The following is a 22,368-nucleotide window of genomic DNA, read 5'->3' on the forward strand; positions in this document are numbered from 1 at the left end:
AGTGATTTTAAAAAACAACAGAATTGATAAACAGTTACCTGGTCTGCATGTTATATGCAGCTGAGTCTGTGTAACCTTGGACCAGTCAGTGAATCTCTAGCCATTAGAATCCTCCTCTGTGACCCAGCAGAACTGAACCAGATGATCTCTAAGGTTTTTTTTGCATGTCTGACTTAGGTGGCTCCCTGGGAAGAGAAAAAGTCAGCTCTTTCCTGAAGCCATCGTTTGTGACTATTTTCCCTCTAGTGGCAAGAATCAAAGAAAACCATTCCTCCTGAGAGGAAGTTTCATGCTCCCTGTCCATCAAAATGTGCTATTTTGATGAATGCTTAGACTTGCTGCAATATTGTTCCAGTTGTATAATGTAAAAAAAATTACCACCCCCAAATTAGCCATTGGAAACAACAAACCTAGTTTCTGTGGGGATCAGGAATGTGTGAGCAGCTTAGTGGGGGTGTCTGTGGCTTAGGGTCTCTCAGGGGCTGCAATCAACTGGTCAACCAGAGCGGCAGCCACTGGAGGGTCTGCCCACACCAGGAGAGGGAAAACTTGGCTTAGAACTCAACACTCAGAAAACTATGATCATGACATACAGTCCCATCACTTCATGGCAAATAGATGGGGAAACAATGTAAACAGAGACTTTTTTTTTTTTTTTGGCTCCAAAATCACTGCAGATGGTGACTGCAGCCATGAAATTAAAAGATGCTTACTCCTCGGAAGGAACGTTATGACCAACCTAGATAGCATATTAAAAAGCAGAGACATTACTTTGCCAACAAAGGTCTATCTAGTTAAAGCTATGATTTTTCCAGTACTCATGTATGGATGTAAGAGTTGGACTGTGAAGAAAGCTGAGCACCAAAGAATTGATGCTTTTGAACTGTAGTGTTGGGGAAGACTCTTGAGAGTCCTGTGGACAGCAAGGAAATCCAACCAGCCAATCCTAAAGGAAATCAGTCCTGAATATTCATTGGAAGGACTGATGCTGAACCTGAAACTCCAATACTTTGGCCACCTGATGTGAAGAACTGACTCATTGAAAAAGACCCTGATACTGGGAAAGATTGAAGGCAGAAGGAGAAGGGCACAACAGAGGATGACATGGTTGGATGGCATCATCGACTCAATGGACATGAGTTTTGAGTAGGTTCCAGGATTTGGTGATGGACAGGGAAGCCTGGTGTGCTGCAGTCCGTGGGGTCACAAAGAGTCTGACACGACTGAGCAACTGAACTGAACCGAACTGAGAAGATGTGCTTCCATTCTCTTTTAGGAGGCTGATAGCTGGAGGTTGCAGTTCCTCCCTATTTGTATCTGTGGGGGTGCTAAAGACAAGGCAGGTGGCTTGGGGGAAGGGGGCAGGTAAGAGTATGAGAGAGACATTTCCAGATCATGCCTGAGAAAAGCATGCATGTCTCCATGGCATTGTTGAGGTCCTAGACCCAGTTTCCCAGTAGGCAGGGCAATAAATCCTTTTTTTCATTTGTTACTTTGAGTTCCTATGACCTGCAGTCAAAGGAATGTTGTGAAGTATACCTTATACCTATATACAAGTGTACTAAAGTGTCCTAAAATTGTAACTGTGGAAGGCATTTGCCTATTTAAGGTAAAGGGGCCCCTCCAACCCCATGCCTCTCCTAGGGAACTTTTAAGAGTAGGGAACTGGAGAGCTCATAAGATCTGATCCCAGATTCTTCTTAATATTTCTTTCTTGGGCTGCATTGGGTCTTAGTTGCAGCACACAGGACCTTTGCCGTGGTGTGCAGGCTTCTCTTCAGTTGTGGTGTGTGGGCTCCAGAGTGCAAGGGCTTGGTAGTTGCAGCACATGGGCTGAGTTGCCCCACGGTATGGGGGATCTCAGTTCCATGACCAGGACTCAACCTTGTGTACCCTGAGTTGAAAGGTGGATTTTTAACCACTGGACCACCAAGGAAGTCCCCAGATCCAGGCTTCTGAACACTCCTCCCATGCTGCTTTAAAGCAAGGGTCCTTAACCTAATAACCTGATCCCCCTGGGGTTCTGTGAAGAGTGTGACAGGCATGTGAACATCCCATCAAATTGTAGCTAAAAAATTATGTGTACCCAAATACATGTGCTTTTCTGGGGAAAAGAGCTGTAGATTTCATCATATTAGTAAAGGGGCTGGTAAAACAAGAGGGTGGATCTCTACTAGATGATTAAAGGCAAAGTATAGTGTTAAAGTCTGAGTTTCCACGACTCGAAGTGTGTCAGGTAGCTAGACTTTTCAATTAGAGAATTTGAAACAGCAGAGAAGCAATGTCACCGTCTTATTAACACCATGAAATGACTTGTTTAAATAAAAACCCATTTGATATTTAAAACACTTCATCTGAAAGTTCATTTCATTGTGGGCCATCTGTGGTTACCACTATCTGAAGGATGGAAGAGGCTTATAGATTTAAAAAATGACTAGAAATTGCTCCCTGGAAAAGTTCAAATAGCCCCGCAAGTGTCATGTAAACAAATAAAAGACTGCAGTTTGCTTGTTCTATCTGCATAAAATAATAATTCTCAGTAGTACCAATACATTCACACGCCACTGAGCAGATCTTGAATATTCATGCATGCATTAAAAAGCCTTCTGTTGCTGTGGTGGAACCTCATATTGTGAAATGTGCTCCAGCTTTCCTTCAGAGAGAAGTATATTATAACTGAAAATTAAATCAAAAGCTGTTGCTTATCAATAAGAACAATCAGGAAGAGAAAGAGGGAAGTTTGCCCTGGAAACAGTGGGAAAGTCTAGATTAGATTCCCAGTGAAATATTGATGTCTTGTGGGCCTGGGGTTTGGAGAGACTAATATTCTAGTGGTAATGAGTGTCTTTAGACCTCAATTATCTACTGTACATGGGCTTCTCAGGTGGGCTCAGTGGTAAAGAATCCAGCTACCAATGCAGGAGATGCAGGAGACACAGGTTCAGTCCCTGGGGCAGGAAGATCCCCTGGAAAAGGAAATGGCAACCCACTCCACTATTCTTGCCTAGAAAATGCCATGGACAGAGCAGCCTGGCAGGCTATACTCCACGGGATCACAAAGAATAGAACACAGCTGAGCGACTGAGCATGCACACACCCCTCCATGTGATTCTGAAATTGGCTAAGAAACAGTAATCTGGGCTTCCTTGGTGGTTAAGACTCTGAGCTACCACTGTAGGGGGCGGGGTTCAATCTCTGGTCAGGGAACCAAGATCCTGCAGGCTGTAGGGGCTGTGCGATGCAGCCAAAAAAGAAACAGGAATCCAACTCAATTCCTTTATTTCACAATCAAAGAATCAGAGGTTGAGTAAATGCCTACTCAGGATCCAAACTTGTTAGCAGTCCCAGCAGTAAACCACAACTCCTCACCCAGGCAGTTTGCTAAGCATGGCCTTGCAGGAAGAGGTGGAAATCCTGCAAAGGTATCTCCCTGCAGCCTGACACATGAGACATCCCGCAGCACCGCAGAAAGCATTCCAGGACTGGCTGAGTATGTTTCTCAAAATTGGTCTCTCCTCTGGACTCCCAGGTGGTGCAACAGTAAAGAACGTGCCTGCCGATACAGGAGTTCAGTGCCTGAGCTGGAAGATCCCCTGGAGTGGAAAATGGCAACACACTCCAGTATTCTCACCTGGAAAATTTCATGGACAGAGGAGCCCGGTGGGCTACAGTCCATGGAGTCACAAAGGGTCAGACACGACTAAGCACGCATGCGCAGTCGTGGATCCCAGGTTTCCTAGGCTTTCATCCAGAGTACCTCATTTTTACTGACGTTACTTTGTAAAAGACAGGGTAATAACATGATTAGTTTACAGCTGGGCTTCTTTATTTTTTTTTTTAACTGTTATCATGAGATCCCTTTTTATTTTTTTTTTATGAGATCCCTTTTTAATATGCAATCACTTGGAGTTAGAAGAGGGCTTATTTTTAGAGTCACAGTTATTATTACTGTTATTCATGTTGATAGATAAATGTTGATTTCAGATTTTAAACCTATGAGGTTGACTGAAATAGAAAGCGGTTTATCTGTGTTAGAAAATAAACATGTGCCAACCCTTTTTATGTGGGAAACCCTCCTCGATTGCTTATTTTTTTAAAAATTAGTGAAAAAAGCCACAAAAGATTACTGTGGAAAAAAACTGTTTTTTATCTCTGATAAATGAGTGTAGAATGTTAAATGGAAAATAAATCACACTTATTTGCCCACTTTTTTTTTTCTTTTTAAAATAAGCACAGCCATAATAGTGTTAAGCCACCTCCTGACGTCTCTGCCCGCCACCCTCTGGGTTAATTTTGTGGGAATTAAGGCCTTTAATTCCAAAGGAGAGTTGAGGCCAACTTGCTTTTCATGGGAAAATAAATGAGCAGGATGAGAGCTGGTGAAATCATCATCGATAGGGAGATGTCTGCATGTGGGTCTAAGTTGCTTAACAGGCCAAGGAGGGGAGAAATCTCAACCAAACAGGTCTGCCTGCAGGACTGTCCCAGCTGCTAGGGCCAAGAAACTCTGGAGAGAGCATTATTCCTTCCACTTTTAACGCTATTTGTGTGATTTCTGGAAATCACACTGCAGATCTGAGTACATATTTATATCCAGATTTCTAAGGAAGTTAAATGATATAAATCGTGACTGACTTACAACTGTATTGCTATTTAAGTTGCCGTCCTTTGAAATATCTATGAAGAGGCAACAGTCAACATTTTGGTGACTGGGTTTTCATAGACTTTCTTATGCATACACAGGAACATACATACATATAGACAGTTTTACATAAATAGATTCATATGCTTGCTGTCTTATCATGGACATCTACTTTTTAAAGCATTTTTGCCTACTTCATTTTTCTTTCTAATCACCTTCATCCCTAAAGTAGCCAGCCTTGAAAGTTTATTGTGTATCCTTCCAAATCTTTTCTCATTGTATAATCACACACACACACACACACACACACACACACACATAATTATTATTATGGGCAGAACATAGAACAGAACCAAGTATTTAAAACAGTGTCTGCAGCATTATACTCAATATTTATTAAATGAATGAATGGTTTGCTTCATAAAAGTGGGATAATTACATGCATGTATATATAATTATTATAATAATTATTCTCTCTATATAATTATCCCATCTTTCTGTATCTGGCATTTATCCCTCAAAGCCTCTAGGTAATCTCTCCATATAGATTTAATTAATTCTTATGAATGGTTGTATAATATCTCACAGTTATGAAAACAACACCAACATTTAACTATATCCCTAATTGATAGTCAAGATGAATTTACTTTTTCGTTACTATAAAAAATAACAGCTAACACCTATTGTGTTCCACAGACAAAGCATTTTCTTGCAAGCACTTTACATGTATGAAGTCACTAAATTAAGATTATTCTCTCCATTACAGGAAACTGAACAGGAGCAGATTAAGAAACTTTCCTAAGGCTGTAGAGCCAGAAGGTGGCAAACCAGTCAGTGCGGCTCCAAGGACCTTTCACGGAACTAGCTCTATACAGAGCAGTTGTCAGCACAATTGCACTTGCATCCTTATTTCTAGTTGACAGTTTCCTGGGAGTGGAAGAATGTGTATATTTCATATTGATAGACTGCTTTGCAAAAAGAGTGTAACAGTTTACATTTCCATCAAAACAATATATGAGAGTGCTCTTCTCTTCAAGAGATTATCATTTAAAAATATTACACATGTATTTTTAACCGATGTGAAGGGTGAAAAGTGTTATTTAATTGTTACGTCTCTGTGCTTTTCAGACAGTAGTAAGGTTGAGTGTTATATGTTAATCAGCCGTTCCGATCTGCTCTACTGTAAACTGCCATATGAGGGTTCTCCAGAGACACAGAATATATAATTACTTAGGTGATTATGGAGGCCTGGAAGGTCCAAACTGTGGGCTTTGGGGCAGGGTGGGCCAGCAGGCTGGAACAGTTGATACTGCGGCCCAAATCCAAAGGCTCTGAGGCTGAAGACCCAGCCCTCCTGCCAACACACTTGCAACAACTAATCCTTTGGGTATGGTAGCCTTTCTGGAGCTATTAAAAGTCAGACTGCCTGGACCTGAAGTCTAGCTCTTCACTTATTAGTGATCTGAGTTCCTTAAAGTAAGGCTCTCAAAACCCTGCTTCATAGGGCTTCTGGGAAAGCTTCTCACTTTGTAACTTTCACCTGTTATTTGTTCTATTTTAGGGATTGTCTTTTTTTTTCTTTTCAATAAATTGTTAAGAGTATATGAAATTGTTGCTGAAACTTGGCCTCTGTTCATTGGTTCCAAACAGAAAAGCAGAGACAGAGCTTGGGTGAAGCAGAAGAGTAGCTTTTATTGCTCTGCCAGGCAAAGGGGGCCACAGCGGGCTAATGCCCTCAATACTGTGTGAGCCGCCCTGGAGTAGTGTTTAAGGAGCAGAGCTGACCAGCTCCTGGACAATGCTGGGATTGGTTGGCATCAAGGTAAAGTTTCAAGCATCAGCAGCCTCCTTGTTTCAACCAGTGTAGGGTCTATGTTCTTACCGTCAGCAGTTTTTATTTAGAGGGGGTCTGCTTCCTCTAAAAACAACTTAGGAATGTGGATGAGGCCTTTATATCTTTCAGGGACCTGTGAGTGTGGTGAGTCCTTATGTGGCAGGATTATAGTCTAAGATGTAACCAGTTTCTAGCCCAACAGCTTTTCTGTTTCCACATCTTCACATTTCCCAATCATTAACTCGTGAGCCAGCGTTTTACTTTGGAAGACAAGGACACAGGGACTTGTTTAAAGATCAGCGCCTGTCATTTAGAAGACACACAGGATTAAAGCGGAAATCTTTACATAATCATGTGGCTTTTGATCTTCTGTCCCCAAGTAATTGATTTTATATCTGTACCTTATAAACGAGTATCTTTTATAGAAGATACAAGAGGCCGGACTGCCGATAAACGTTTCCCATTTCATTAATGTGAGAAATCCAACCTGTCAAATGCTTTCTCTATTTGTGCTGCAGAAAAACTTAAAAATGGATAGCAATAAGACAATTTAACCAAAGAACTACTATCTTTGTCGCGTGTAAGAACTTTTAGGTTCCTAGCAGCATAGATTTATAGTAAGGACATCGTGACATCAGCAACGTATACTGTGTTGGGGTAGATAGGGGTTAGTCATTTTCCTAGCCGCTCAGCAGTAGAGAATCCGCCTACTAATGCAAGAGTCCTCCCCCCTCCCCACCCCCCAACGCCCCTCAGCCCCTGCCACTGGATCCGTGGTTCCAGAAGATCCCCTGGAGAAGGACTTTGAAAACTTATTAATACTGTCCAAAAAAAAAAAAAAAATCAATCTTAAAGAGCTTTGCTTTAACTTCGTCTGTTTCAAGGATTAGAAATAATGTTAAAATACTCTCCGACAAAATAGTCTCACAATAAATGGTATCTATTACTGTTACTCCTTGCTGTCAAGGTTCATAGATTCTCATATCTGTACCACCTCCCAACGCCTAGCACATATTGGACAATCATATAAATATTTACCGAATGAGTGAAGAACTGATAGCAATGAGACTCAAGTGGCACTCTAGCTAAAGCTTGGAGTCTTGCTTTCCGCGTTATACCCTGAGTCCATGAGAAAACGCCGACTTGTTGCCCGGGCTAAAATATTAATTCCCAACACGCAATGGAACTCCGTAGTTACACGCGCCAGGTCAAAGCAGTCTCCAGCTCTCCCTTGGCTACGCGGAGGCAGAGCAGAAGTTTATGCAAATAAGCGGGCTCTAGCGTACGCACGCGCAGAGCCCTCGCAGAGCTCCTCTGAGTTCGGTGGAACTCAATTTGAGTACGCGGATTACAGCCGGGAGGATTTACGGAGGTTTCGCTTCCGGCAGCACCGGAAGCAGCTTGAAGATGGCGTCCTCCAAGCAGAATGGGCCGAGTACAGCGTCGGGGAAAACGGAATTTCGTGGCGCGAAACCGACGTCGGAGAACCGAGGTGAGGTTGTCTAAAAACCAAAGCCTGGAGTTTGTGGATTTTGAGTTGGGTTTTTTTTTGCTTTCGCTGGCTAGGCACGTGTAACGCCGCCTTGGGCCTGTTCTGTGAGTTTGTGTACCTGTAATTGCTGATTTTGGGGGCTGTTGACCAGACTTGCAGGACCGACGGGCCTGTACGGTGCCGGCCACGTGTTCCTAATTTATTGCTTCTGCTGAAAGTCTCCAAAGTAGAAGTGTTGCTGAATGCGTGTTCTGTAAAAATATGAGGATTTAAGAAATTGAGGAGGGCGCTTCAGGGCCTTAAACTTGCAGCGGTGTTTGGAGGTCGTTGGCAGAATGAGGGATGAGGTGGGAGAAGGTGGTGGTTATGCATATGAGTGAACGAGTGGTAGAGTGATAATGAAGGACTAAGACAGCAGTAGTGATAGAAAAGGTAACCGGCGTGCCCTTAGCGTCAATTTGTCACCCACTGAAAAACTTTTGGAACGTTTGTTATTCCTATTTGTCCGGTTGCTGAAGTATCAGCCAACCCAGCGCCTGCTCTTTCAACTGCGTTGTTTTTAAATTGCTCTCTTGCTTTGCGCTTGCGCTCTTGTTTTATCCATTATCTTCAGTGTGGTTGACAGAGAAATAGTCTGGGGCCTGCTCAGCCAGACGTACTGGAAGTATTAAAAACCTCAAACTTTGATTCTATAGGCATTAGAGAGTAAAAATGTTTTGTTGTTTTAGTTAAGGGTATGGCAGAGGCCGGTGTATATACAGCTGAAGGAATAAAAACCAACAGGTGAAAAGCAGCTACCAACCGTATGTCCAAAACCCCCTACGTGCACCTCTCAGGTCATTCTAATGTTCCCTTGTATGAATACACGCTGATGTATATTTTCATTTTAATGTTGCTGGACATTTGGATTGTTCCCATTGTTCGCTATTATAAACAATGTGGTATAAACATCTTTATACATTTCTCCTGGTTAACATTCTGGAGCGTCTCTGTTTATGCACATTACATGGGATTGGAATCCTTGTAGTGTAGGGTAGGGCTTGTGCAAAGAATAATCTTTGCCAAAGAAGCTGTGGCATTTTATACTTCCAAAAGTAGTAGGAGCACTAACACTTGGCTGTTATCTGAATTTTAAATTTGTCGTTTAGTTAAGTATGAAATCATATTGTGGTTTTAATTCAAACTATCCTGATTGCTAATGAGGTTATCCATCTTTACGCATGTTTGGGGGTTATTTGTTGTTTTTGTATTGTGAAACTAAACTTTTATTTTCTTAGCCAGGTTTTTTTCTTTTTCTTTTTTAAATTCACATCCAATGAGTTGTTTAAATTGGTAGGATCTTGGACAGATAGCTTTTTGTGGTGGTTTAGTCACTAAGTTGTGTCTAATTCTTCCCACCCCACGGACTGTAGCCTGCCAGGCTCCTCTGTCCATGGGATTCTCCAGGCAAGAATACTGGAGTGGGTGGCCATTTCTTTCTCCAGGGCATCTTCTGACGCCAGGGATCAAGATTGTAGGCATATTCTTTACCAACTGAGCGAGGAGGGCAGCCCAGATACCATTTTAAGTAGTCACTATTGCAGAATTTGAGGATTTTTTTTTTCAGGATATTGAGGAGTAAATGGTAAATGAAGACTAATTCTCTGTGACTTGAACCCTAAATAACAGAGTGGATGTGAGGAAAAGAAACAGAAAGCAATTATATCTGACTGGGGTGGCTAAAATGGACTATAAATACCTGCTTCTTAAACTTTAGTATGCATAAGAAGCTCCTCATGACACCATTAAGACAGATTTCTGGGCTTCAGCTCAGAGGTTCACATTTAATAGGTCTGGGTGGAATGCAAGAATTGCATTTCTGACAACCTCCGTATTTATGCCTATGCTGCAGGCCCATGGATCATACCTTTGTGTAATAGTGAGTTAAGATAGAGCTGTTGGATTTAAGAGGTTGTTAAATTCAGGACCAGGCGTTTTAATAAATGATATAGGAGACAATTTATGGCCCTTAGGAGGCATTTTGTTTTAATGAGAGGAGACCTAGACCGAGTCAGCTTCACATTCCCTTACACGAGTCACTCAAACGTTTTGAATGGAATATCTTTTCTAAAGTGGAAATAATAATACCAGTTCTTCCTTTCATAGTTTTGATGAGAGTATACAGAAGGAGGTCACGTGAAAGCTCTTTGGAAAACCTAAAACCCTATTGTAGTGAATATTAACTGAAGGTATACACTGCAATCAGTTTTTGATAATTTTATGTGTACACACATACAAATATATATACACATAAGCTTCACTTCAGTTCAGTCTGAAATGTTATTTTATTTTAAATAGTAATGTAAACAAAATAGTATTTGGATCCTCAACTCTAAAAAAGTGTAGTGCAGTAGAAGTTTGTGAATATCCGCTATATGCCAGGTGTATGCCAGTAACCATGGACCCAGGGAGCAGAGTCCCTGCCCTCCAGGAACTTCGTCTATGACGCAACTGGCACACATACAGATAATTTTAACACAGTATGTTGGTAATGACAGAGGCGTGTTCTTGGAGTGTTGAACAGTATAAAAAGCAGGGGAGAAGGAAGTGCATGAAAGTACTGGGAAACTTGTGCATGTATGCATACAAGTGTTCAAAAACTCTTCAAAAGAAGTTGAATCTGACGTGTAGATTTTCCCTCCTCTGTAGGTGAACCTGAACTCCTCACTGTGCCAGACGGTTGGAAGGAGCCGGCTTTCTCCAAGGAGGACAATCCTAGAGGACTCCTGGAGGAGAGCAGTTTCGCAACTTTGTTTCCGAAATACAGAGAGGCGTACTTAAAAGAGTGCTGGCCATTAGTACAGAAAGCCTTGAATGAACATGTATGCGTGTTTTATATATTTCTCTGAGATTGTTATTGCTTGTATCTTTTAAGTAAGTGAATGTGTGATGATGGATTTCTGTGTAAAGGTGCTAGCATAGCTGTTCCATTTGATTCTTTTGGTATTTTAAACAGACTAGATAAGCATTATCCTTACTGTTCATTTGTTCTTAGTTTTGTGAATAACAGGTTACTTGGAAAAATTCACATGCTTTTACATTTTTAGGGGATTTCAATGTGTAGGGGTATCTGAAACTCACTTGGAAACTCCAGGTTTCAGAGCCACTCTCTGCTGCGATGGTTGCCATTAGCCTGTATGGTGTGAGCTGGGGCATGCCCCTGGCGCTGTTTAACGTCTCATTGTAAATGGAAGATGATGGATGTGACCAACTTTCCTGTTTGTTACTCCTGCAGTGCTCTTAGAGCGGTGTATTTGATTTTATTTTTCAAACTGGATTGAGACCCCTTAGTGAATCAGGAAGTCAATTTAATGGCTATAGTGAGCCTTAGGAAAAAAATATATCACATGTGGTAAGGATAAGTATCATTTTATGAAGCTTTTGGTTTGTCTGTGTGTGTTCGTGTATACACGAGATTGTGATAGAAAATCTATTTCTCAGCTGTGGGACTGCTCCAGAGTCATTTGTGCCCACCAGGCTTGAGGGTGGTTAGCAAACCAGGCCGTGTTACAGCTGTCTGCATCTGGGATTAGACCCAGTTTGTTTCTGTGTGTGTGTGTGTTTAAACTGATAGACACCTAACCTGATGTTTAACTGTTCATCATTCACTGTATTGAAATATTCTTGAGGTCATGCTCACAAGTTAGAAAATAGCATTTTTATTTGCTTTGCTGAAGTCTGGTTCTTTTGAAAGTTAATGCATAGATTCTCCCATTATTGCTTTTATTTTTAAACCTCTGACAGTTTGTTTTTACTTTGTATTTAACTAATGTTGTTGTTTAGTCGCTTGGTTGTGTCCATGGACTGCAGCCCACCAGGCTCTTCTGTCCATGAGATTTCCCAGGCAAGAATACTGGAGTGAGTTGCCATTTCCTTCTGCCGGGGGATCTTCCCAACCCAGAGATCAAACCTGCATCTCTTGCATCTCCTGTATTGGCGGGCAGATTCTTCACCGCCAAGCCACCAGGGGAGAGTTTGAAAGAGAAAGCCTATTTTCACTCTAGGGAGAAGATTTTAGATTAGAGCTACATCTAGCCAGGGTAGGGAAATTATAAGCTTTACGTTTTTACCTTAAGTCTTAAATATGACCTTATTTTGATTGATGTGATTTTTTTAGACTGGAGGTAATATTTATTCTGATAAGTGTAAATTATCCTAAAGTCAACTATAAATGTTTTCAATTACCTGAGTTTCTTATTTTCTTTGAAATCTAAACGTAATCCAGTATTCCTTAATTACATTAACTTTCCAGCTTCTTCAAGAAGAGAGTTAAAGGATTTTGAGATATCTTAATGGCACAGAAATTAATAGTTAGGCTAGGATAGGCTCTGTACTCATCTAAAATTGAATGCATTTTCAGATAACTGTCTGCTCACTCTTTTTGTAGCATGTTAATGCAACCCTGGACCTGATTGAGGGCAGCATGACTGTCTGTACTACAAAGAAGACGTTTGATCCGTATATCATCATTAGGGCCAGAGACCTAATCAAACTGTTAGCAAGGAGTGTTTCATTTGAACAGGTAAATTTAGAATTAAATTTAGACTTTATTTGTTTTATTTGCATCAACATTAGAGACAACATATATCACTGCCACCACCACCTCCCCCCTAAAACGTTTTCATTTTTGTGCTTAAATTTCTTGGCTTGGAAAACCATTTGTACTTGTAAAGAATGTTGATGGGCTATTTTCTTTATTTTCCCAAAAGGCAATACGAATTCTTCAGGACGATGTTGCATGTGACATCATTAAAATAGGTTCTTTAGTAAGAAATAAAGAAAGATTTGTAAAAAGAAGACAACGGCTTATTGGTCCCAAAGGATCTACTTTGAAGGTGCTTTTTATTAGTGAAAAAAGTATGTTTTCCTCTACTGTTAGTTTTTCAGTGTACTGAAATTCAACTTATTGCTCTTTTGATATAGGCATTGGAACTCTTGACAAACTGTTACATTATGGTTCAGGGAAACACAGTTTCAGCCATTGGACCTTTTAGTGGCTTAAAAGAGGTGAGATTTATGCTCTTAACTTAGTTTTAGCAGAGAATAAATGAAAGAATATGGGTATACTATAATAGTTCATTGGATAATGTATTGTTTCATAATTTTTAAAAATTGTGTTTTGTTTGATTTTCATTAGTAAATTCTTCATGTAATTTGAGGGAATAGCCACTCCTGAACCTTAACATATCATGGCCAACTTTTGGTAATTACAGAGAGATTCATTTCTGAATTAGAAGGTCTGTTCATCATTACTTCCCCTACTGCAGGTTTTCAGTGGGTATTTTAAGATCTCAGTCTGTAGCAAACATTAGAAAACATGTGTTTAAATGATTGGAGAATTGAGCAGATCTTGTTCTTTGCAGTAACAGATGCAGCCAGTAGAGGTCAGGCTCAGAAAACTTCCCTTAAGATGTATTTTCTTTGAGTTTTAATATGTTAATTTAATGTTTCATGAATATTAGTTTGTCGCATGTTATGAGAAAATCTATAGAGCACATACTGTTTCTATAAACTCCTTTTGAGGCTTTTGTTGTGTGTATCTGGCTGTGAGTTCTTACTTCCTTTCAGGGCCTTTAATAATACTTCTTTTGGACCTCTTTCTCTTAAGTTATCTGCTTTTTTCACATAGCGCAATAACAACTTAGGTGTTTTGAGTATTTCATAGTTTTGTAGAGTCTAAGTATATTATTTAATTCTTACAACAGATCCTTAAGGTGGTTTTATTTCAAATGTATTACAGAATTCAAAAGCTCAAGTCAGGAGGAAAATTAAGTGACTTTCCCCTATGAAGTCCCAGCATTTGAGCACGTATTTTCTAACTCTAAATTCATCTCTCTTTCCCCTAAATTGCACAGCTCCAGACTGTTGTGCTAATTCTGCATATCACTTTTTAGCAGTAAAATTGAGAGACTTCATTGTATCCAAGTGAGGTTAACTATTATGAAAGATCCAGAAGCCACTCAGAACAGTTGAAGGGACTGCTATATCCAGTTTGGTAGCCATTGCCTGGTTCATAGGTTATTTTGCAATATATTAATCCTCTTCTACCTAGTTCACTAAAATCTTCATTATAAATAACTGATTCATTTTTCTTTGCAAATTTCAGGTTCGAAAAGTAGTCCTAGACACTATGAAGAATATTCATCCAATTTACAATATTAAAGTGAGTGTTCACTGTGCATTAGTATAATAGCGGTTATCAAATTGTTTTTAGCTACAAAAACCTTTCTTGAAAATAAATCTTTTATGAAAGTCTAATATACAAAACAGATAAAGCAGAACTATTTGGGTAGAGTTCAGCCCACTCAACACTATCCCAGTCCTGTAGTTCCTTCTTTGAAAGCTTGGGTCTCTGAGGAGTAGAGTGTGAAAGAAAGCTGTTGAAGGGGGCTCTGTAATGTAGTGATTCAGTTCTGATATAAATAAAATATGCTTCATGGAATTTATTGTAGAGGGTACTAGTTCAGTTTTCTTAGGCTAATGAGCCCACAGACTGTATTTAAAAGTGTGGTCTTTTAGAATTCTGCCATTTTCTGTAAGTCTGGAATAATTCAGATTGCATTAAAACTTGTTTTGGAGTTTAACATTCAAGTTATAGGTTCATTGAGAGAGATGTTATATCCCTGCATGTATAACATTCAGTGATTGTTCTTGGAAATGTAACCACGGTATATGATGTTTTATGATGGATATTTGTTAAACAGTCCCTGAATTTGATGAATTTGAAAAGGCATTCTTAGAGTGGGGTGGAAAATGACTTGAGCTTCATTGGGACATTAAAGAGAGCGTGTCCTGCATCTGATGCCTGCTTTGCACCCTGTGATGTTTCAGTGTCGGTAAAATTCAGGTGGAATTGGGGGAAATGTGAAAACACTGGTTTCATTGATCATGAGAAACTTTAGTTTTTTCTTTCCCTGTGATGATCATATTTCATGTGCTACTGAAAGCTTCCTGCTTGTAGGAAACTTCACTAATTAATCACTCTCTCTGTATGATTAAGTTGAATTTCAAAGGTTTTAATGAAAAACTTAGTCTTATTTTTCATCTCTATTTTAATGATTCTGTTTCTTAATCTAAATTTCTAATGGTTTTCTGATTCTTGGTTCATGATGCATATTTGAGATTATATGCTTTTTCTTTACAGAATTGATTTAATCCTACTGAAGAGACTAAGAGTTGTTCCTTTTAATTTTATTATTTATAGGGACATTATTTATAATGTCTTAGGTTGAGAAACATGTCACTTCTAAAATTAAAAGTGTTTACTTTGTTCATATATTACCATGACCCAAGACCTTAATGATTAAACGAGAGCTGGCGAAAGACTCTGAGTTAAGATCACAAAGTTGGGAAAGGTTTTTGCCACAGTTCAAGCACAAAAATGTGAATAAACGCAAGGAACCAAAGAAGAAAACTGTTAAGAAAGAGTATACACCATTCCCACCACCACAGCCAGAAAGTCAGGTCAGTATTAAATGTTGAATTTTGTTACATGAGGGGGAAACCATTTTAATCTGTTTTGTCGGAAACTTTGAGGGTATTTTAGGTGGAATTTCTGTGGGTGTTTGGGTGTGTAGAGATGTAAGAATCTGAAGGTAAGTGTAAATACAGTTGTTTTGAACTGACTGTGTGGAGATGGGGAGCGGCAGCTTCATGTTGTGAGCGTAGAGTGGCATCGAGGTGGCTGGCGGTGGTGTGTAGCTCCGCCCGTAGCCGCTGTGCGCGCTCCACGGTGGGAAACGTCGGCGACCTAGCCCGCCGTGCCCTCGGTGCTGCTGCGGCCTCGTTCCTGTGACCCGTGCTGTATGTTTTGCTCTGGGTTTGAAATCTTAACTTCTGATATCTGTCCTGTTTTTAAAGATATGAATGCCTCTCATTTTGTGTACTGTCGTCTGGCATAATTTCCTTTTCTCTCTTGCCTGTTGCTGTTTTCTTTCATACTCCCCTTTTCTGTCACACCCTCTGACAGAACCGCTCTAAAACTTGCATCAGTCCTAAAACATAACTTCTTTTCCCATAGTGTGGCTACTGAACATAGCTGAAGAGAGTCGTGTCTTTGGATTATATCCCTTAAAAACTCACATTTCCTGCCTCAGATGGTCTTCAGCAGTATTATCTGGCTTCTTTGTGTCCTCTTAATTCTTTTGCCACCCTTCCACTCTCAGTAGATGACGTTGCTTTTTTTCCCTCGAGTATTTGAGATTACCAGGCAACAACTCTTTAAACTTGCTCTTAGCTCACAGTTTTTTTTCCCATCTGCCTCAGTCCATTCTTTGCTTATTCTCTGAGTTCTTTGTTCACCTGTCTGTTGGAGGATCTTTGTTCGTTATTCCCTCCCTTGGCTGTATGTTGAAGTTTTTCCTTTAGCCTGTCTTTTTCTTTATACTGTCTTGTCTTCCTCACAGCCCTGTGTTTGCAGTTTTTCAGGGAAGGTTTGATGAAAGGTCAAAGGTAAAAGAGGAATGATGATCATCACAGTAAAAAAAGTGTAAGTGTTGGGTCTCGAGCTCTACATTGGACAATAAAGTGAAGCCAGAAAGTGTTAGTTGGGGAGAAGCAGTGCGCGACTCAGGGACTAACGCGCGCTTCTGCAGCCCTGGCGTGCTCCAGGCAGCCTCTCCCGTGCTCACTGCTTGTCTCATCTTCCTCTCCTGTGATTGTGAGCTTCTTGAGTCAGCAGTGTCTCGTTTGACTTACCTGCCACTTATTTGCTACGTTTAGTTGCTCAGTTGAATCCAACTCTTTGCGACCCCATGGACTGCAGCACGCCAGGCTTCCCTGTCCATCACCAACTCCCAAAGCTTGCTCAAACTCATGTCCTTCGAGTAGGTGATACCATCCAACCGTCTCATCCTCTGTCGTCCCCTTCTCCTCCTGACTTCAATCTTTCCCAGCATCAGGGTCTTTTCCAGTGAGTCAGTTCTTCGCATGAGGTGGCCAAAGGATTGGAGCTTCAGTTTCGGCATCAGTCCTTCCAATGAATATTTAGGACTGATTTCCTTTAGGATTGACTGGTTTGATCTCCTTGCAGTCCAAGGGACTCTCAAGAGTCCTCTCCAACACCACAGTTCAGAAGCATCAATTCTTTGGCACTCAGCTTTATTTATGATCCAGTTCTTACATCCATACATGACTACTGGAAAAACCATAGCTTTGACTAGACAGACCTTTGTTGGCAAAGTGATGTTTCTGCTTTTTAACATGCTGTCGAGGTTTGTCATTGCTTTTTTCCCAAGGAGTAAGCGTCTTTTAATTTCATGGCTGCAGTCACCGTCTGCATTGATTCTGGAGCCCAAGAAAATCAAGTCTGTCACTGTTTCCATTGTTTCCCCATCTATGTGCCATGAAGTGATGGGACTGGATGCCATGATCTTAGTTTTATGAATGTTGAGTTTTAAGCCAGATTTTTCACTTCTCTCTCACGTTCATCAAGAGGCTCTTCAGTTCCTCTTCGATTTATGCCATAAGGGTGGTGTCATCTACATATCTGAGGTTATTGTTAATTATGAGCATAATTTAACACATCTATGCCCCCAGTTTCTTCGTACATAAAATGGGGATGATGATAGTACCTATCTCAAAGAATTGTCTATGAGAATTTGAGAATTAAGCGAGTTAGTAATTGTAGAAAGGTTAGTAATAGTTTAGAGCATTGCCTCAGATAGATCAATTGTATGTTGACTGTTTAATGAATGAGTGGTTACTTGCTCTAATTAGTATTTAGTCCCTACATCCTGACAATTCTTGCTTTTCATTTTGTATGATGAACAAAATGAAACTTAAAAAAAAAAAGGCTTTTATCTCCGTTTTTCTGTTCCGTTTATAAAGTGTTACTTTGCTCTCTTCACTCTTCTCAGGGACCTTCAGTCATTTCTAAATCACATCCCACCTCCCTTACCTGTCATTCATGTTTCTTCATGTCCCAAACTCTTTCCAGGTGTCTTTCCTCACTTTTCTGAGACCTTGACCTTCCACCTCCCCTAAAGCAGTCTGTTGAGTACCCCATGGACACACCACCTACTTTCCTACCTACATGCTTTGTGTATGTGTATTCTTGTCAGCTTAAAGTACATTTCCTTCTTTTTAGGCTGCTACCTTACATAAGAGTTTCAACCCTACTGTCTTTACCTCAGGGTCATTGTGAATTTCTTAGAAATTGACTTCCCATCTACATGATTTCTGAAGTAATTGTAAATACATATTTCAACAGATTGATAAAGAATTGGCTAGTGGTGAATACTTTTTGAAGGCAAGTCAAAAGAAGAGACAGAAAATGGAAGCAATAAAGGTAAGACTGTCTAGCTGGCAACATTAATTGCAAAGTGCATAGATACTTTGGATTCTTACTTAACTGAAAAGTGTTTATTAATCATGTAGGCTAAACAAGCAGAAGCTCTCAGTAAGAGACAAGAGGAGAGAAACAAAGCTTTTATTCCACCTAAAGAAAAACCAGTTCACCTGAAGAAACCTAAGGAAGGTAATGCTTTTTCCTAAGTCTTGTTATGATGCTGAAGTCTACTAGAGGAAAAGTAAACCCATAGTGAATTTGTTGAATCTCTGAGTTCGTGTTAAGAAATAGCCACGTCTTTCACCAGTTCTCTCAGCGTTTCATTACTCACAGATCCTCGGGACAAGAGGAGACTGAGATAACGCATAGTTTAGCACCAACTGATGCCTGTTTGAGAGTGTCCCATGCTGGCAGCCGCTTCCTGATCACTGCCGTGCTGAGGAAGGACCGTTTGTTTTGAAAGACAGAAACCAGAGCAGGGAGTCCTCTATAGAAACAGCGGGAAGGTCCCCAAGCTCTGCTGTATGCCGCTTACAGAGCTTATCAAAGTTACGCTTTCTTTACTTGTACGATCTGTGACTTAAAACCTGATGCTTGTGTTGTTAACATGGATTTCTCATTACCTTGGGCTAAAACAACACCAACAGAATAGCAAGAATAGCTTTCTTACTCAGCGGTTATTAAAAAGACACTCAGGGAAAACCTTCTTATCCCTGGCCTTGTTTTGACCTACCTTCTCTTTTACATATTCTTCCCCACTAGTAACCCTTGTACTCTTCTGTAGAGTAACTCTCCAGAGTAGTCAGTGGCATAATGAGGGGAGGGAGCTCACCAGCTGTGTTGTACATCACCTGTTGGTCTAAGCCAGATGTAACATTACTACTTTGTTAATATATATCAGTGTTAACAACTTAAAAAATACTGCATTCTACTTCTTAGATCATTGGTTATATAAAAGTTAAAAATATCATAAGCATCATAATTTTAAGTCTGTCGAGCTGGTCAGTTATGTACTCTCAAGGTATTTAAATGGTAGTTTAATCTCAGTTTAATACTGAATAAAGTGAAGCTGTTCCATTGTAGTGAAGACTAAGTCTGCTCTCAACTTGCTGGGGTGTTTGTATGATGACATTTTATCTTGTGGTTCTTTTATGTCCTGAATACTGTTCTCTAAATGATAAGAAAAGTTGCAATTTTTTGCTGCTGCTTTTCTCTATTTTGTTCAAACTTTTGGTGTTAACTACATGGTTGGGTTTGTTAGAACCTCCAGATACTCTCAGATTACTGTCTTTATTACCAAAATCTTGTTAAATGAAATAATACTAGTCATTAATTGAACTAATATTTGGAAAACTAAGTCTTTTAAAGAGTACTATAAAGTTCCAGAACATGAAAACAAATATAAATAATAATATCAAACTATTTAAGGACAAAAATGTAATTTCAACATAGTTGAATCCAGTAATTGGTTCAAACAGTTAAACTATAATGTCATTTTCATGTATATTCTTACTAGTGTGTTTAAGGACTTTGTTTTCTCCTAGTTTGTAGAAATTTCTAACTTTACTTTTAGCAGGTATTTTGTATTTTATAACATGACCTTTCAATTACAATAGTACTCTAAAATTATTCATATTTATGTAATCTTTGTTTTATTTGGTAAAATCTAAAGAATTACATGTATTGTTTTTTAATTTATTTAGCTTCTACTGAAACTAAAATTGATGTGGCTGCCCTCAAGGAAAAGGTTAAGAAAGCAAAGAATAAGAAACTGGGAGCTCTTACAGCTGAAGAAGTTAAGCTTAAAATGGAAGCAGATGAAAAGAAAAAGAAGAAAAAGTAACACAAACAAACCCTGAACTAAAATTTATTAAGCTCTTTCCTTTTGTAAAGGATTTTGAAATACTGTAGTTGGCAACGTTACTTGCCTTATCCGTGAGAAGTAATACCCTGATCACTTTTTTCTAAGTTTGTGCTTTATTACAGTGTTAATATAAACAACTATTCTTTATAAATTATTGTCCATATGTTTTTTGAAAAATTTTATACTAGAGAGTGGTATATATGTGTTTATATGCATTGTATCTAATCTATTCCAGGCACGTTTTGCCTAAGCATGATTTTAGCGGTAATTTTTAAGGTTGTTTAGTCTTTAAATATAATCATGTCCCAGCATTTGGTTTTGAGAAAGTGCTCTAATGTAATCTCATTTACATTTTGTTCCAAAATTAATTCATAATCCAAAAACACAAGGCCTTTTAAATTAATTCCCTTAATGACTATTCCAATCTGAGTCTGAGGAAGTAGTAAATCATAAGATATCAAATTGCAAGAGAACCTGGAAAACCGGATATTTAAAGTTGGAACAGCACGCACCAGGTTATATAGGAGTGTTTTTACTGATGAGGGCCGGTGCGGTTTCTCAGACCACCTACACCTAGCTCTCTCACTCTGCGTACTTAGAAGCTGAGGCGGACGGGGGAGAGAGCTTACTCATTGCAAGTCACAGCTGTGGCAGCTTGGAAACAGTGCTGCTGCTTAAAAAGTGGAAAGTAAAGATGAGTCTATCCTATAGTGCTAGGAAGATGAACCATTTTTTGAGTAAGGGTTTGCTGCAAATCAGAAATACACCCGGTTGTTACTAAAAAAAACAAAACACCATGTGTGAATGAGGTTTGTATTATTGGATTGGATTGGATTATTTCCAAGTAAATAAATGAGGGTATTTGCCCTTGGCCCAAATGATAATTATAACACTCAGTATTAGGATTGGTGGGATAACTATGAGAAAAAGAGATGTGTTTCTGTCACGTGGATATATCGGCCAGTCTGGAAACACAGTGGAGTAGTAACCTGTGAAACAGACATGAAATATACTCATTAATGTTGTTCCCCATAATGCAGTAACACAGCTCACATAGATCTTAAAACAGTTTAAGGTTTATATACATACGTGTCACTTTGTCTCGTTGTGGGTTAGCTGTAAAATCAGAAGAAAGAAAAAAAAATTAAAAGAATAGGTACTGGTGAGGCTTTTGTTTTCTTTTTAAGAGTCAAGTCTCTTAATTATAACCATTGACTGTTGCTTTGGCTTTACTGCAGTGATTTTCAAAAGTTAATTATTCAAGATTTTTTTGTAGTTACTGTAATAACTTGATATTTTTAAATCATCTTGTTTATATAAAACTTTTTATATATCACTACTATAAATAGTCATTTTACATAAGCAGATAAAATAAATGTAATGAAAAGACATTGCAATTAAAAATAAAAGTAATAATTAGTGTGAGCAGTTTGTTAAAATATTTTCCTGAAAATAAGTTTATCCCTGAGAAGAAGAATCCTGTGATCAGTCAGTAGTAAAGAGTGTCCTCTCATCCGTTCTAGTCTGTCATTAACTTATTAATAGCTTATTAATAGGGCATTTGGCTATCAAAAGTCATAACTACTCCTCTCCACTTGACATTCCAAGGCCTGGGAAAAAAATTCCACATCTGCCATGGTCTTCTTATACTTTTTATAAATGGTTAAACACCTTTTCTACGCTGCTTCCAGGCCAGCTGCCGCTGGATTCCTGTGGTGGAGTCCTGATCCTCTGCCTGCTCATGAGCATCTCTGGTCATCACACCTGTGACTGGGCATTTTCTGTGGTGAATTGCCATCGAAGCTTCTGCTGCTCTAACTTTTTTTGGCAGTTACTTCCATGAAATCAAGGTGTGATGTGCTAGTTATATTTTTTCTTATATATATTTTTAAAATGTTAAACATCCAACTTTGGAGTATTGAAACATCATCCATGCACAGGCACTAGCTCAAATCAGCTTGTGTGCCATTGGTATTCCCAGTGCATTTTGCAAAACCATCCTAATTTGGCCTCCATTGGTATTTACGGAACTGTTATCTGGAAGACCACAAAAGGTTTTTTTTCTTCCAGTGTTTGCTATAATTTGTCAGAGATGGAATCTGATAGATAAAAGCCTTTATCCTCCAACCCTTACCCCTCTGTAAGTTAGCTTGTGTTTTCCTTTGTCTTTCTTAAGAGTCAGGGGTTTTTCATTATTATTGGACTGTAG

The 22,368-nt window shown here is 39.4% G+C and overlaps 2 protein-coding genes across 4 annotated transcripts in view; one reads left to right on the forward strand and one right to left on the reverse strand.

The window, feature by feature from the left end:
* The first annotated feature begins 7,822 nt into the window (after window positions 1-7,822).
* On the forward strand, window positions 7,823-21,584 carry KRR1 (KRR1 small subunit processome component homolog). Its single transcript, XM_043446547.1, has 10 exons — window positions 7,823-7,968; window positions 10,657-10,829; window positions 12,395-12,529; window positions 12,717-12,842; window positions 12,931-13,014; window positions 14,114-14,170; window positions 15,301-15,471; window positions 18,218-18,295; window positions 18,385-18,484; window positions 19,999-21,584. Exons 1-10 carry the CDS (start codon window positions 7,884-7,886, stop codon window positions 20,136-20,138), a joined length of 1,149 nt encoding a protein of 382 aa, XP_043302482.1. The 5' UTR covers window positions 7,823-7,883; the 3' UTR covers window positions 20,139-21,584.
* GLIPR1 (GLI pathogenesis related 1) overlaps window positions 20,959-22,368 on the reverse strand; it is a 54,699-nt gene continuing 53,289 nt past the window's right edge. For all 3 annotated transcript variants that reach the window (XM_043446549.1, XM_043446550.1, XM_043446548.1), the window contains exons 6-7: window positions 21,249-21,275; window positions 20,959-21,148 (exon numbers count right to left, since the gene is read on the reverse strand). In XM_043446549.1, coding sequence (XP_043302484.1) covers window positions 20,994-21,148; window positions 21,249-21,275 — 182 coding nt within the window. In that variant the 3' untranslated portion in view covers window positions 20,959-20,993. The remainder of the gene's footprint in view (window positions 21,149-21,248; window positions 21,276-22,368) is intronic.

Source organism: Cervus canadensis, chromosome 25, assembly GCF_019320065.1.
Source record: "Cervus canadensis isolate Bull #8, Minnesota chromosome 25, ASM1932006v1, whole genome shotgun sequence".
NCBI lineage: Eukaryota > Metazoa > Chordata > Mammalia > Artiodactyla > Cervidae > Cervus > Cervus canadensis.